This window comes from Ranitomeya imitator, chromosome 7, assembly GCF_032444005.1.
Source record: "Ranitomeya imitator isolate aRanImi1 chromosome 7, aRanImi1.pri, whole genome shotgun sequence".
Classification (NCBI taxonomy): Eukaryota; Metazoa; Chordata; class Amphibia; order Anura; family Dendrobatidae; genus Ranitomeya; species Ranitomeya imitator.
Genome location: NC_091288.1, coordinates 30,606,220 through 30,623,516, shown reverse-complemented (window position 1 = coordinate 30,623,516; position 17,297 = coordinate 30,606,220). Strand labels below are relative to the sequence as shown.

The 17,297-nt window shown below is 40.8% G+C and overlaps 1 protein-coding gene across 2 annotated transcripts in view; it reads left to right on the top strand.

The window, feature by feature from the left end:
- Positions 1–17,297, top strand: part of ACVR1C (activin A receptor type 1C) — a 65,898-nt gene that overhangs the window by 29,499 nt on the left and 19,102 nt on the right. For both annotated transcript variants that reach the window (XM_069732967.1, XM_069732968.1), the window contains exon 2: positions 199–429. In XM_069732967.1, coding sequence (XP_069589068.1) covers positions 199–429 — 231 coding nt within the window. The remainder of the gene's footprint in view (positions 1–198; positions 430–17,297) is intronic.

The window sequence follows — 17,297 nt, the reverse complement described above, 5'->3', positions numbered from 1 at the left end:
ATCATCATTTATTTTGAGTGATGTTAATAAATTGTTTCTTTACAAAGAACATAATATGAATATTATATCTGTGCAAATTGTCTAAATCAACCCCCCTGTTTTGTAAACTGTTCCTTTCCCTTGTTGAATATATATAATTTGTGAGCCTCAATCAACCCCCCAAAAAATCTAATTGAGTTTCTTTTTCTTAATTTCAAGGTCTTAAGTGTGTGTGTCTGATGTGTGAAAGCACCAACTATACCTGCCAAACAGAGGGAGCTTGCTGGACCTCCGTGATGCTTACGAATGGCAGAGAAGAAGTCATCAAGTCCTGTATTTCTCTTCTTGAGTTGAAGGCTCAAGTCTACTGTCACAGCTCAAACAACATCACCAGGACGGAATGCTGCCACTCCGATTTCTGTAATAATAGAACACTCCGTTTACCTGCCGGTGAGTTATGTTAGGTTTCTGCAGTCTTCGTCCAGCACTTCTATGAGTCCAGCTGTTGTTCTAGTTGGACTCATAAAATGTTCAATATCAGGCAATATCAGGCTTATAAAACCATTTTCATATGTATTTTCAAAAGAAGTACACCAGCCTCATCAGGTTGAAGAGGTCTATGTAACTTACTGTCGGTTGTACTGTAATATATATTTTTTACACTTGCTTTCTACTTTTAAGTTGTACCTCTAAAACAAGATAAAGGCATACTCCGACTTGTAAGAAGGATCTCTTGACGATAATAAGATCGCCAAATTTTACAGCAATTTTTCACTTCCTTTTCGGCTTTTAGAGGGTTGGAAAAGTGTCTGTTTTAACACCGCTGCCGTTGTGCATTGCTTTCCTGTAAGACCATGTTAGGTTCATCTCATGGTTTTTTTTGTTATAATACCTGTGTATGAATAGGCACTTACATTTTTCATCTTCTGCAATGTGTGTGCTTTATGGGGGTAAATTCACTAAAATATGGGGTGACTGGTGTGATATGAAGGGAGGGTATCCGGCTGGAGAATGAAAGATCAGTCCAGGAGGAGAAAGAAGCAGATTTCTCTGTTAAGCTATATTACAAAGATTTGTATTTTCAAATGTACTATTGATTTATAAAAACAATAGTTTCTCATTAAATGGAATCTGTCATGTAAAATAAAGCGATTAACCTACAGATATGGGGCTACTCTGCAGGTTAATAGCATCCCGACACCGACACTGAGAGCCCCACTGCCAGAAGGAAATTACCTTTATTCCATGGTGTTCATCTCCCAGTCACAATGGTGCAGTTGGCGTGGCTTTAGTCACCGTGTATAGAGTGGCAGCTTTAACTGCGTCCCTGGCATTGACTGACAGCCAGCCCTAATGCTGAGCAGCTGTCAGTCAGTGGCGGGGGAGCAGTTACAGCTGCCGCTGTCTACACACAGATCGGTGACTGAAACCGTGCTGACGTCGCCCCTATGACTGGAAACCAAACGGTGCCAGGAGGAATGAAGTTCACTTTCTTCCGGTAGTGGGGCTCTCAGTGCGGGCAACACATGATTTCAGAACGATAGTAATCTGCAAATTAACCCCATATATGCAGGTTAATAACGTTATTTAACATGACCATTTTGATTTAAAGAGAAACTGTTGTTTTAATAAATCAATAGCACTTGGGACAATAAAAAACTTTGCAATATGTATTTGAGAAATATTCTTTTTTTCTCCTACTGGACTGATATTTCATTCTGAAAATTCCAAATTTATGGGTAAAATCAGTCTTCTGTGAACACAGATTACTGAGATAGGAGATGGCTGATGCTCTGTTGTGTGGAAAACTGTAGCTTTTTATGGTTTTAACGAAGGGGCGTGACTCACAGAGTAATAATGCTGAACAGTCTAAAGACACGCCCCCAAGGAGTCCTTTGAGCCACGCCTCCTTGGAGAATACCATAAAAATTAGCACTAAATAATAATGCAAATATCTCTGGAACCATATTGCAGATTTACAAAAAAAAAAACAAAAAAACCGGAATACTCAGGTGAGCGGGGGTATAAAATAAGAGCTACAACTGGACACTTTTGACCTGGTCCACTTTAAGAAACATTTAAGCAAAGAGCCTCCGTTTGGAAGAAAGTTTTAATAAAACATCTTGTCAATTTGTACATCGGGTACGTGACTTTTTGTCGATGAGCCGGTTGGATGTCTAGTCTAGGGTAAATGAAGCATTACACTCAGGCCCAAAGCGGGACCTTCTCTGGCGACAAAGAAATGAGGATCTTGAACAGACCAATTTTCAATATTGACTCACAATTTCCTAACAGGTTATAGGAAAAATTTTTTTGTTCTAATCCAGACAACAATCATATAAAGTTAGTTACTTTTCTAATCTTGACACTTCTTTAATCACTTGACTCACCTGTAACTATTGCAGGGAGTATAGTTGACGTATAGATTTTTCTTGCATAGCAAAGCAAAGATGAAAAGCGCTGGTGATACAATTTCATGGTTTATAAGCATAGAAACAATCTAAACAAAGAAATACAATCTTCCATCTTCTATATCATTTTTCTCCCTCATGCCCTCGGTGGGATTGCACAAACTGCTGTATTACTTTTGCCCTACTGACTTGATGAAATGCTCATTAATTCCCAAAGCAGTGACACAGATGACTTGTTGTTTGGTTGTTTTTTTATTGCACAAGGAGCAATATTTGGGTAAAAGTGAAAAAGGATACAGTTACCAAAGCAATGAAATGTCATCTCTCTTCAGGCCTCATGGACAAAAAGTTCTGCAACAAGCAACTGTATGGAAAATCGCCAAATAGAAATTATTCTATGAACCCAGTGATGTTATCAAGGTTGTTGGGCGGAAGAGGGCTATCAAAGTTACATAAATATACATATCCATCCATATATATATATATATATATATACATATATATATATATATACAGTACAGACCAAAAGTTTGGACACAACACACCTTCTCATTTAAAGATTTTTCTGTATTTTCATGACTATGAAAATTGTACATTCACACTGAAGGCATCAAAACTATGAATTAACACATGTGGAATGATATACTTAACAAAAAAGTATGAAAACAACTGAAATTTTTCGGACTGACTGACCTTCATTTCTTAAAGTAATGATGGCCACTCGTTTTTCTTTAATTAGCTGCTTTTTTCTTGCCATAATACAAATTCTAACAGTCTATTCAGTAGGACTATCAGCTGTGTATCCACCAGACTTCTGCACAACACAACTGATGGTCACAACCCCATTTATAAGGCAAGAAATCCCACTTATTAAACCTGACAGGGCACACCTGTGAAGTGAAAACCATTCCCGGCGACTACCTCTTGAAGCTCATCAAGAGAATGCCAAGAGTGTGCAAAGCAGTCATCAAAGCAAAAGGAGGCTACTTTGAAGAACTTAGAATATAAGACATAATTTCAGTTGTTTCACACTTTTTTGTTAAGTATATAATTCCACATGTGTTAATTCATAGTTTTGATGCCTTTAGTGTGAATGTACAATTTTCATAGTCATGAAAATACAGAAAAATCTTTAACCCCTTAAGCCCCGAGGGTGGTTTGCACGTTAATGACCGGGCCAATTTTTACAATTCTGACCACTGTCCCTTTATGAGGTTATAACTCTGGAACGCTTCAACAGATCCCAGTGATTCTGACATTGTTTTCTCGGGACATATTGTACTTCATGATAGTGGTAAAAATTCTTTGATAGTACCTGTTTGTTTGTTTGTGAAAAAAACGGAAATTTGGCGAAAATTATGAAAATTTCGCAATTTTCCAACTTTGAATTTTGATGCAATTAAATCACAGAGATATGTCACAAAAAATACTTAATAAGTAACATTTCCCACATGTTTACTTTACATGAGCACAGTTTTGGAACCAAAATTTTTTTTGTTAGGGAGTTATAAGGGTTAAAAGTTGACCAGCAATTTCTCATTTTTACAACACCATTTTTTTTTTAGGGACCACATCTCATTTGAAGTCATTTTGAGGGGTCTATATGATAGAAAATACCCAAGTGTGACACCATTCTAAAAACTGCACCCCTCAAGGTGCTCAAAACCATATTCAAGAAGTTTATTAACCCTTCTGGTGCTTCACAGGAATTTTTGGAATGTTTAAATAAAAATGAACATTTAACTTTTTTTCACAAAAAATTTACTTCAGCTCCAATTTGTTTTATTTTACCAAGGGTAACAGGAGAAAATAGACTCCAAAAGTTGTTGTACAATTTGTCCTCTGTACACCGATACCCCATATGTGGGGGTAAACCACTGTTTGGGCGCATGACAGAGCTCGGAAGCGAAGGAGCGCCATTTGACTTTTCAATGCAAAATTGACTGGAATCGAGATGGGACACCATGTTGCGTTTGGAGAGCCCCTGATGTGCCTAAACATTGAAACCCCCCTACAAGTGACACCATTTTGGAAAGTAGACCCCCTAAGGAACTTATCTAGAGGTGTGGTGAGCACTTTGACCCACCAAGCTTCACAGAAGTTTATAATGCAGAACCGTAAAAACAAAAAATCATATTTTTTCACAAAAATTCTTTTCATCCCCAATTTTTTATTTTCCCAAGGGTAAGAGAAGAAATTGGACCCCAAAAGTTGTTGTACAATTTGTCCTGAGTACGCTGATACCCCATATGTGGGGGTAAACCACTGTTTGGGCGCATGGGAGAGCTCAGAAGGGAAGGAGCGCCGTTTGACTTTTCAATGCAAAATGGACAGGAATTGAGATGGGACGCCATGTTGCGTTTGGAGAGCCACTGATGTGCCTAAACATTGAAACCCCCCACAAGTGACACCATTTTGGAAAGTAGACCCCCTAAAGAATTTATCTTGATGTATTTTGAGCGATTTGACCCACCAAGTGCTTCGCAGAAGTTTATAATGCAGAGCCGTAAAAATAAAACAAATTTTTTCCCACAAAAATTATTTTTTAGCCCCCAGTTTTGTATTTTCCAGAGGGTAAGAAGAGAAATTCGACCCCAAAAGTTGTTGTCCAATTTGTCCTGAGTGTGCTGATACCCCATATGTGGGGGGGAACCACTGTTTGGCCGCATGGGAGGGCTCGGAAGGGAAGGAGCGCCATTTGGAATGCAGACTTAGATGGAATGGTCTGCAGGTGTCACATTGCGTTTGCAGAGCCCCTAATGTACCTAAACAGTAGAAACCCCCCACAAGTGACACCATTTTGGAAAGTAGACCCCCTAAGGAACTCATCTAGATGTGTTGTGAGAGCTTTGAACCCCCAAGTGTTTCACTACAGTTTGTAACGCAGAGCCGTGAAAATAATTAAAAAAAAATTTTCCCCCAAAAATTATTTTTTAGCCCCCAGTTTTGTATTTTCCCGAGGGTAAGAGGAGAAATTCGACCCCAAAAGTTGTTGTCCAATTTGTCGTGAGTGCGCTGATACCCCATATGTGGGGGGGAACCACTGTTTGGCCGCATGGAATTTTTTCCCACAAAAATTATTTTTTAGCCCCCAGTTTTGTATTTTCCAGAGGGTAAGAAGAGAAATTCGACCCCAAAAGTTGTTGTCCAATTTGTCCTGAGTGTGCTGATACCCCATATGTGGGGGGGAACCACTGTTTGGCCGCATGGAAGGGCTCGGAAGGGAAGGAGCGCCATTTGGAATACAGACTTAGATGGAATGGTCTGCAGGTTTCACATTGCGTTTGCAGAGCCCCTAATGTACCTAAACAGTAGAAACCCCCCACAAGTGACCCCATATTAGAAACTAGACCCCCCAGGGAACTCATCTAGATGTGTTGTGAGAACTTTGAACCCCCAAGTGTTTCACTACAGTTTATAACGCAGAGCCTTGAAAATAAAAAATCTTTTTTTTCCCACAAAAAATATTTTTTAGCCCCCAGTTTTGTATTTTCCCAAGGGTAACAGGAGAAATTGGATCCCAAAAGTTGTTGTCCTATTTGTCCTGAGTACGCTGATACCCCATATGTTGGGGTAAACCCCTGTTTGAGCACACGGGAGAGCTCGGAAGGGAAGGAGCACTGTTTTACTTTTTCAACGCAGAATTGGCTGGAATTGCGATCGGACGCCATGTCGCGTTTGGAGAGCCCCTGATGTGCCTAAACAGTGGAAACCCCCCAATTATAACTGAAACCCTAATCCAAACACACCCCTAACCCTAATCCCAACAGTAACCCTAACCACACCTCTAACCCTGACACACCCCTAACCCTAATCCCAACCCTATTCCCAACTGTAAATGTAATCTAAACCCTAACCGTAACTTTAGCCCCAACCCTAACCCTAACTTTAGCCCCAACCCTAACTGTGGCCCCAACCCTAACCCTAGCCCTAACCCTAACCCTAGCCCTAACCCTAGCCCTAACCCTAGCCCTAGCCCTAACCCTAGCCCTAACCCTAACCCTAGCCCTAACCCTAACCCTAGCCCTAACCCTAACCCTAATGGGAAAATGGAAATAAATAAATTTTTTTAATTTTTCCCTAACTAAGGGGGTGATGAAGGGGGGTTTGATTTACTTTTATAGCGGGTTTTTTAGCGGATTTTTATGATTGGCAGCCGTCACACACTGAAAGACGCTTTTCATTGCAAAAAATATTTTTTGCGTTACCACATTTTGAGAGCTATAATTTTTCCATATTTTGGTCTACAGAGTCATGTGAGGTCTTGTTTTTTGCGGGACGAGTTGACGTTTTTATTGGTAACATTTTTGGGCACGTGACATTTTTAGATCGCTTTTTATTATGATTTTTGTGAGGCAGAATGACCAAAAACCAGCTATTCATGAATTTCTTTTGGGGGAGGCGTTTATACCGCGTTTGGTAAAATTGATAAAGCAGTTTTATTCTTTGGGTCAGTACGATTACAGCGATATCTCATTTAAATAATTTTTTTATGTTTTGGCGCTTTTATACGATAAAAACTATTTTATAGAAAAAATAATTATTTTTGCATCGCTTTCTTCTCAGGACTATAACTTTTTTATTTTTTCGCAGCTCATTTTTTGCGGGACAAGATGACGCTTTCAGCGGTACCATGGTTATTTATATCTGTCTTTTTGATCGCGTGTTATTCCACTTTTTGTTCGGCGGTATGATAATAAAGCGTTGTTTTTTGCCTCGTTTTTTTTTTTTCTTACGGTGTTTACTGAAGGGGTTAACTAGTGGGCCAGTTTTATAGGTTGGGTCGTTACGGACGCGGCAATACTAAATATGTGTACTTTTATTGTTTTTTTTATGATTTAAAGAAATGTATTTATGGGAATATTTTTTTTTTTTTTTCATTATTTAGGAATATTTTTTTAACTTTTTTTTACACATTTGGAATTTTTTTTTAAAACTTTTTTACTTTGTCCCAGGGGGGACATCACAGATCGATGATCTTACAGTTTGCACAGCACTCTGTCAGATCACCGATCTGATAGCAGTGCAGGCTCTGTGAAGCCACCTCCCTCCCTGCAGGACCCGGATCCGCGGCCATCTTGGATCCGGGTCTGGAGCAGGCAGGGAGGGAGGTAAGACCCTCGCAGCAACGCGATCACATCGCGTTGCTGCGGGGGGCTCAGGGAAGCCCGCAGGGAGCCCCCTCCCTGCGCGATGCTTCCCTGCACCGCCGGCACATCGCGATCATGTTTGATCGCGGTGTGCCGGGGGTAATATGCCAGGGGCGGTCCGTGACCGCTCCTGGCACATAGTGCCAGATGTCAGCTGCGATAGGCAGCTGACACCCGGCCGCGATCGGCCACGCTCCCCCCGTGAGCGCGGCCGATCGCCTATGACGTACTATACCGTCAGTGGGAATTAAAGCCCACCCCACCTCGACGGTATAGTACGTCATATGGGATTAAGGGGTTAAATGAGAAGGTGTGTCCAAACTTTTGGTCTGTACTGTATATATACAGTCATGGCCAAAAGTGTTGGCACCCTTGAAATTGTTCCAGAAAATGAAGTATTTCTACCAGAAAATTATTGCAATACACATGTTTTGTTGTACACCCGTTTATTTCCTTTGTGTGTATTGGGACAATACAAAATAAACTGAGAAAAAAAGGCAAATTGGATATCATTTTATACAAAACCCCAAAGATGGGCCGCAAAAAATTGTTGGCATGTTAACACATTTCCAAAATTGTGGCTAAACAACTTTTTTTCATGCATGTGATGCTCATTCCAGGTCACCCGTGGCAAGTAACAGATATGGGCAATATGAAAATCACACCTGAAACCAGATAAAAAGGGGAGAAGTTGACTCAATCTTTGCATTCTGTGTTTGTGTGTGCCACACTAAAGATGAAGAACAGAGAGAGAGAGGAGAAGAGAACTGTCTGAGGACTTGAGAACCAAAATTGTTGAAAAATATTAAGTCTCAAGATTACGTTCCTTTTTGCACAGTTTGCAACATAATCAAGAAGTTTACAACCCATGGCACTGTGGCTAATATCCATGGATGTGGATGGCAGAGAGAAATTGATGAAAGGTTGCAACACAGGATACTCCGAATGGTGGATAAGCCCCAATCATGTTCCAAAGAAATTCAAGCTGTTCTGCAGTATCAGGCTGCATCACTGTCAGCACAAACTATATGTTGACATATGAATTAAATGAAACGCTATGTCAGTAGACCCAGGAAATTACCACTGCTGCCACAGAGACATAAAAAAGCTGGACTGCAGTTTGTCAAAATGTACGCTTGTAAGCCAAAATCCTTCTGGGAAAGCGTCTTGTGTACAGATGAGACCAAGATAGAGCTGTTTGGTAAAGTACATAATTCTACTGTTTACAGAAAACGGAATGAGGGCTACAAAGAAAAGAACACATTACCTACAATCCAATATGGTGGAGGTTCAAAGATTTTTGAGGGCTGTTTTGCTGCCTCTGGCACTGGGTGCCTTGACTGTGTGGCATCACGAAATCTGGAAATTACCAAAGGATTTGGGTCACAATGTAGCGCTCAGAAAGCTGGGTTTGCATCCTAGGTCATGGGTCTTCCAGACGGACAATGACCCCAAACATACATCAAGAAGCACCCAGAAATGGATGGAAACAAAGCACTGGAGAGTTTTGAAGTGGCCAACAATGAGTCCAGATCTAAATCCTATAAAACATCCTATTAGGAAATCTTAAAATTGCTGTTAGGAGAAGGCACCCTTTAAATATGTTTTCAAAAGAAAGGGGTCCAAAATTACAGTTGAGAAGTGTAAGAAGCTTGTTGATGGTTACAGAAAGCTATTAATTAAGAACTGCACCTCAAAAACATTTCAAGAATTTGACCTTTTCTTACTTTCGATTCTGCAAAAACTCTTACGGTTGCTCTTATTCATTCTCTGGACTGTTGTAACTCTCTACTAATCGGTCTCCCTCTTACCAAACTCTCCTCTCTCCAATCTGTCTTCAATGCTGTAGCCAGGATCATATTCCTCACCAATCGTTACACCGGTGCCTCTACCTTGTGCCAGTCATTACACTGGTTACCCATCCTCTCCAGAATTCAATATAAACTTATTACTCTCACCCACAAAGGTCTCCATGGTACAGCACCAGCCTACATCTCCTCCCTCGTCTCAGTCTACCACCCTACCGCGCTCTCCGTTCTGCTAACGACCTGAGGTTAACATCCTCAATAGTCAGAAAGAATCTCCCTCTCCCGTCTCCAAGACTTCTCACGTGCTGACCCTATTTTTTTGGAATGCACTACCTAGGACACTTAATCCTCAATACCCACAGTTTTAAGCGTGCCCTAAAAATGCATTTTTTTCAGACTGGCCTACCGCCCCAACACATTTTCCTAACTGTCCCTGTGTTGCCCATTCAATATTTTTTTTACCATAACCAGGGTCCTCATATCATGTTCTCACACGCTTTATGTGGTTAATAGCCTCTGTGTCTGTACTGTTACATTTTAAGGCTGATAACCGGTTCATGCAGCATTACATGAGCACCCGATTTATTACATTATGGCTGGTTAGAAAAATGAAAGCAATTGTCACCATCCACCTCTCGTGTCTCCCCTTTTCCTCATAGATTGTAAGCTTGCGAGCAGGGCCCTCACTCCTCTTGGTATCTGTTGATTTATGTGATTATTGTTATGCTGTAATGTCTTTTATTGTCTGTACAAGTCCCCTCTATAATGTAAAGCGCTGCGGAATATGTTGGCGCTATAGAAATAAAATTATAATTATTATTATTAATAATTGCAATTATTTATTCCAATGGGTGTGCAACCAAATAATAAGTTGAGGGTGCTAACAATTTTGTGTGGCCCATTTTTTAGGTTTTGCGTGAAATGATGTCCAATATGCCCTTTTTTATACGTTTTGTTTTGTGTTGTTCCAATACACAAAGGAAATAAATGTGTCTAACAAATCATAATACCGTAATTGTAATTGCAATAATTTTCTGGAAGTAACACTTCATTTTCTGAAGCAGTTTCAAGAGTGCCAACACTTTAGGCCATGACCTGTGTGTGTGTATATATACTGTATATGTATAATGTATATAGGCACATCCATGACAGTGGTCTGTGACTGCTGGATGGGACCACCGAGAGCCGCTGCATGAAAGTCCTGCAAATCTTGCCTAAAACGTTTGCACAGTACTGTACGTACACTCATGCAAAATACAGAAATAAACAGAATACATCAATTACTCAGTCCCCTCTGAAGCAAAACAGGGAAGTTGGACAAATTAGTATTTGCTAGACCCCTTTAAAAACCCCTACACCCACCTGCCAGTACAGGACATGTGGGCAGGAACCAGTGGCTACATAGGGGTGGAATACACTGGAGGTGAGTTATGCTAGGAAATTTAATATTTTACCTTTTTCATACTAATTTACCTTTGTTTTTCTTGAAAAAATGATTTAAAAGGGAGTCTGTCATCAGAATTCACCTCCATCAATGCCATTTAAGTAATCAATGGGGTAATATAACGGAGACTGGGGGACCCGTTAAGCAATGGAAGAGAAAGTATTAATATTTTACATTTACATTTTTTTTTCTATAATTATTTATTTTTTCGAAATTTTTATTTTTGGAATCCATTTTTTCACTCTTTCCATACATGCATATGCTCTTGTATGAACAAGATCTGGTCTCGTTGCCTCTCCTCGTAGACATTTGGAGACAGCGACATTGTTAGTTGAGTTGCCCGCACTGTTCTCGGGTTCCGAATTAGCTGTGCTCTCCGGATATTTTCCTGAAGCCGCACGTCTTACATGATGAGGTGAAACAGTGTTCGGAGCTTCCATTGAAGCTGCATGTCCATCCTATAAAGTGATGCCATATGTCTAGGATATGCCATTACTTTACAATTGTGGGGGTCCAGCATTCTGAGACGCCCACAATCCCGAAAATGAAGGGGCATAGTGGTGATTTCATGCTGTACCTCTTGCTTTTTTTCCCGTACACCCGGGATCTGTTACCTTCCCTTCACACGGTTCCACGTCCATCTTCCCCTGCACGCCAGAGGATAAGGCACTCTTTGTAGTACCTGTATCGAGCCATGAACTTTGGATGTTGCAGAAATATCCACAAGTGATTCCAGTAAGGCCTCCCACTGCCCCAACCGACAGGTTCTTGCTTCCACTATCAGCCAACTGCAACTCGAACTTGACCTTGGTTAACAAAGTTCCCTATCTGACCACATATTAAGAAGCAGTCCCTTTTTGATGGGGCTTGCCCTTTCCCACTATAGGCTAGTCCCAAACTTTAACTATGTCGGTCTCTACGTCTGTAGCTGACATATCTCCTTCACAAACATTATGCATTACATTTACATAAATTAAAAATTATTACCCTTATAATGCTTACCAAAGTCTATCTTACCCTACAGTCACTACCTTTTGTCTTACTCTATACTTTATACGTTACCATATCACAGACTCTATCACAATACACACTACAAAACGCAGGACATAGTTCACACAGGGGTAGGAATGTGATAGTGTAGTCCACCACTGCATGCAGCCCTACATCACCAAGCACAATGCCGTGGGTCGGATGGAGTGGTGTAAAGCCATCACTACGGAACTCTGGATCAATGGAAATTCTATGGAGTGATGCATGACCGATTAATATGCAACCAACATTTATCGATTGAGTAAAAACGGGTGTAAATCCTTATAAAATCCTGAGTTCATGGTTAAATTACTGATTGACCCTTCTGTTTATTTCGTGAAGGACCCACAGAATATATCTTTTGGTGAAACAGTATTTGAATTCATTTTTGGTATATTTAGACAAATATTTATTTAATCTCTGTGACTGGAATTGCAGCTGACATATAATTTTATATCTAGAGATGAGCGAATTTGCCGGAATTTGATTAGATCAAACTTTGCTGGAAAATGTGATTCCAGTTGAGTTTATTTGACACATATCGAATTTCTTGTAAAAACCATTTGTTATACTCGGAGGTCTCTCCAGACCTTACAGTATAGTAGATGGAGGGGTTAAAAAAAAAAACTATTATATTCAACTCGTACCAGTCCTGGCACCGCAGCTCCCTGCCTGGTCCTGTGCTAGCTTGCTTCCTCCCTTTGGCTCCTCATTTTTCTCCCAATCTTCGTTTTTCTTCACTTTTGTGGTGTCCCGCACTAGTCCTCTTTCAGTTTGATGACATCACTTGAGGACTAGTCAGCACTGGAGGCATCGAAGAATGAAGACCCTTTTCTTGGCCCTAAAAACTATCCAGCAAAATGACGTCCAGAAGGCCAAAATTTTCCTCAATTTGAGAGAATCTGAACACAAAAATATTCAGGTTCTGATGATTTTTGTGAAATTCAAAGTGAATTAAGTGAGTCCATTGAATGTGATCTGAGTTGCTGTCCCACTGTCCTGGGAGGTCCGCAGCATGTCATGCTGTATATCTCCATCTGTAGGGTTCTCCATGATGGTGGAGCAGGGAGCTATCCGCTCCCCTCTCTACCACTCACCTGTGCTATCTAAGGCTCGGCACAGGAGACATAATGATGTCTTACATTGTGTGCCCGGTACACCCTGGAGAGGGTGGTTCTGGGTCATTATAATGTTTGACAGGCATTGAGGGGGCATTAAATTGTGTGAGGGTCACTGTGGGTGTCTGTGTCGGAATCACATGGGCCACCATGCTATGGGGGCAGCATTCTGTGTTTAGGGGCACTATGGGGGCATTATAATGTGTAAAGAAGGAATTGTGATGGCATCATATGTGGGGGGTACTGTGGGGGCATCATAATGTGTGGAAGATACATGGGTTTGGCTGTAATGTAGGGGCACTTTGGGGGCATTATTGCATGTGTGGAGGCATCTTTGGGTCATCACACTGTGTGAGAGACATTGTGGGGCTCTCATACTATGTGGAGGTAATAAGAGGGGTATCACACTGTTTGGGCTTCATTAGGGGCAATATTTTGGTGTGGGTGCACAGAAAGGGCTAGGAAGGGCTAGGGATGTGATTGAACTGTAAAAATTTGCTGCATGTGTCCCACTTTTGTATCTTTAAACTTGGGAGGTTTGTTGTACCCGATCAAGTCACTAAAGGCACGGGGTGATGAGTTTGGATGTGGAGCAGCCTGAGTGATTTTATATATTACTTTCTTCAACTCCATAAAACATATTGGACCATCCCAACATCGTTGTAAATGCTGAATGAACTGAATAGGCGCAAATTCACACTCCAAAATCTTGCGTAAAATTCTCCGGATAAAAGTGGAAAATCTTCCAGCTACAAAACCGTTTGCCAGATTAATGCCCATTGATTGGGACGTCCAACAAGCTCAGATACTGCGTGATAGAAACGGGTTCACATACTTATGGTATAAAAAAATTGTATGTCAATGGAAAATAAAACCTGAAATATAAGGTATATTTCTAAAACGTTTGTTAATTTTTAGTGTAGATGTAACAAAGTCTGAAGAAGATTTAGGCTTTAGTGCTGTTACTTTCCATGGAGCCCGGTCTTTACCTGTCTGCCCAGCACAGTGGCTCTTATCAGCGTGGACATTGCCCTATGTTGGATCAGACATAGTACATGGAGGTGGAAATACAGAGATGTGGGGAGATAATGAGTACAGTTTATACCATAGGATGAAGAGCGAGGGTAAAGATCACATTCGCATTTATCTCATATACTGTGTATGACCCACACCTCCTCCTCCAGGGCCGGCATCATCCGGCGCACACTGGCAAGTGCCAGGACCCTGGACTAAGGGGGGGGGGGGCACTCACCATCTGGGACACTGACACACAGCGCTGGCACCGGGCCTCTCCCTCAAATACTCACCTCTCCCCTTTCCATGCTTCATCGGTCTCTACAGCATCTTATGACTCTCTGTGACGTCTCAGGGTCGAGCATTGCCGAGTCAGAAGACGCTGAACAGACAGCAGGGAATGAGGAGCCGTGAGTATTTGATTATTTTTTATGTATTGAGCAATATATTGGGCCATTATATACTGCATGGAGCAATATATGAGGCCATTATATACTGTATGGAGCAATATATGAGGCCATTATATACTGCATGGAGCAATATATGGGGCCATTATATACTGTATGGACCAATATATGAGGCCATTATATACTGCATGGAGCAATATATGAGGCCATTATATACTGCATGGAGCAATATATGAGGCCCATAATACTGTATGGAGCACTATATGGGGCCATTCTGTACTGTATGGACCAATATATGAGTTCCATTATACTGTATGGACCAATATATGGGGCCATTATACTGTATGGAGCATTATATGAGGCCCATTCTTATGTATGGAACATTATATGGGGTCATTATGTATGGAGCATTATATTGGGCCATTATATACTGTATGGAGCAATATATGAGGCCATTATATACTGCATGGAGCAATATATGAGGCCATTATATACTGCATGGAGCAATATATGAGGCCCATTGTACTGTATGGAACAATATATGAGGCCCATTATACTGTATGGAGCACTATATTGGGCCATTATGTACTGTATGGAGCATTATATGGGGTCATTATGTATGGAGCATTATATGGGGTCATTATTTACTAAATGGAGCTATATATGGGGCTATTATACTGTATAGAACAATATATGGGGCCATTATACTGTATGGAGCATTATATGAGGCCCATTCTTATGTATGGAGCATTATATGGGGTCATTATATACTATATGGAGCTATATATGGGGCTATTATACTGTATAGAACAATATATGGGGCCATTATACTGTATGGAGCATTATATGAGGCCCATTCTTATGTATGGAACATTATATGGGGTCATTATGTATGGAGCATTATATGGGGTCATTATATACTATATGGAGCTATATATGGGGCTATTATACCGTATAGAACAATATATGGGGCCCATTATACTGTATGGAGCAATATATCAGGCCATTATATACTATATGGAGCACTATATGGGGCCATTATACTGTATGGAGCACTATATACATACATGCTCACTACTGCACTAGGAGTGGACATACCATTGTTGCAGCCTGTGCAGCCGCCTGCTACAGCTACACATCGTGACCATTTTGGTGCATTAATTATTTTCACTCTGTACTGCAATACTCTGTTATGCAATTGTAGGTTCAAGTCCTCTAGGAATTGTAAAAAGTAATAAAAAAATGTCGAAAAATATTGAACGCATTAAATTTAATATTTAAGAGTTATAATAATCAAACAACTAAGATGTTAAATCACTCCCTATTTGCACAACAAAAATAATAAATAAGCAGATTTGGTAAAAGTACAATCTATCATAATATAGAATTAACCTATCAAGTAAATGCTATAAAAAATAAATAAAAAAAAGCCAGAATTGTTGTTTTTCAGTCGCCACACCATCCCACTAAGAATGCAATAAGATGCCATCAAAAAAGTTCTATGTAAGCTAATAAAAACTAACATGCAAAAATCAGTCCTCATATGGCTGCTACGAAAGAAAACTAAAAAAAGAAATTGGGTCTTGGATTGGATTTTGGATTTCTCTAATAATTGACTACAAGTATGCAAATTAAATATCAGGGGTCATGTGACCCCCACCTTGAGTTGGAAATAGAGGGGAATCCTGACAGTGTGCACATTGCACCATGTAGCGATTCAGGAATCTTGGATTAGATAGAGATAATGCAGAAATTTCTGTTAAAGGGAACCTGTCACCTGAATTTGGCGGGACAGGTTTGCGGTCATATGGGCGGGGTTTTCGGGTGTTTGATTCACCCTTTCCTTACCCGCTGGCTGAATGCTGGCCGCAATATTGGGTTGAAGTTCATGCTGTGTCCTCCGAAGTACACACCTGAGCAAGGCAATCTTGCCTTGCGCATGCGCAGTATGCTTTGCCCAACTGTGGGCAAAGCCGAAAAGCATTAGTGCGGATGCGCCGGCGCACTATGTTCCGGAACACAGCGAAAGGCTTCTGGGACAGTGCGCCGGCGCATGTGCTCTAAGGCTTTTCGGCTTTGCCCGCAGTTGGGCAAAGCATACTGCATGTGCGCAAAGCAAGATTGCCTTGCGCAGGCGTGTACTTCGGAGGACACAGCATGAACTTCAACCCAATATTGCGGCCAGCATGCAGCCAGCGGGTAAGGAAAGGGTGAATCAAACACCTGAAAACCCCGCCCCTATGACCGCAAACCTGTCCCACCAAAATCAGGTGACAGGTTCTCTTTAAGTCTGGAAACCCCCTTTAACATGACTTTTAGAACATTCTGTAGTGCACTACCGCTACTAGACATTAGGAGGAGGCCAATAAATGTGGGAACCTTTCCAAAATAAGCACTCACTTGAAGATTTATGGGTGCAGAATGGGAACACAGATATTGATAATATTGATAATTAATTTCCATCAGGATCACAATTACTGAGGAATCCAATACTAACCTCATTATCCGTATTGCCAGATAAGATACCGGTAGTTGTGATCTGGTCACCATAGTCCACATAATGGAACAGTGACCCCTACTGGGAGCTTCATGCTATATCATCATCACCTTCTTGGCTCTGCTGTTCCATTTTTTGTATAGAATATAGTATGACTGATTGTTGCAGATTTGGCTAATTTGTTACAGAAATTTGTAAGGCTGAAAGTCAGTTTTATATCAGTAAATTGGGTTATTATTATGCCTGGTGCATGGATTTCTGCAAGCTCCATCCAAGTGACTAAAACAATCCAAGTCTGCAACAATTCTGCTGTGTGAATTCAATCTTAGGCGATGTTCACATGTTGCGTTTTTGCCGCGTTTTTTTTTTCTGCAGGAAAAACCTGCTCTATTGGCAGTAAAGAAGCTGCTTATCAGGTTCTGCTGCATTTTTTTTTCCTC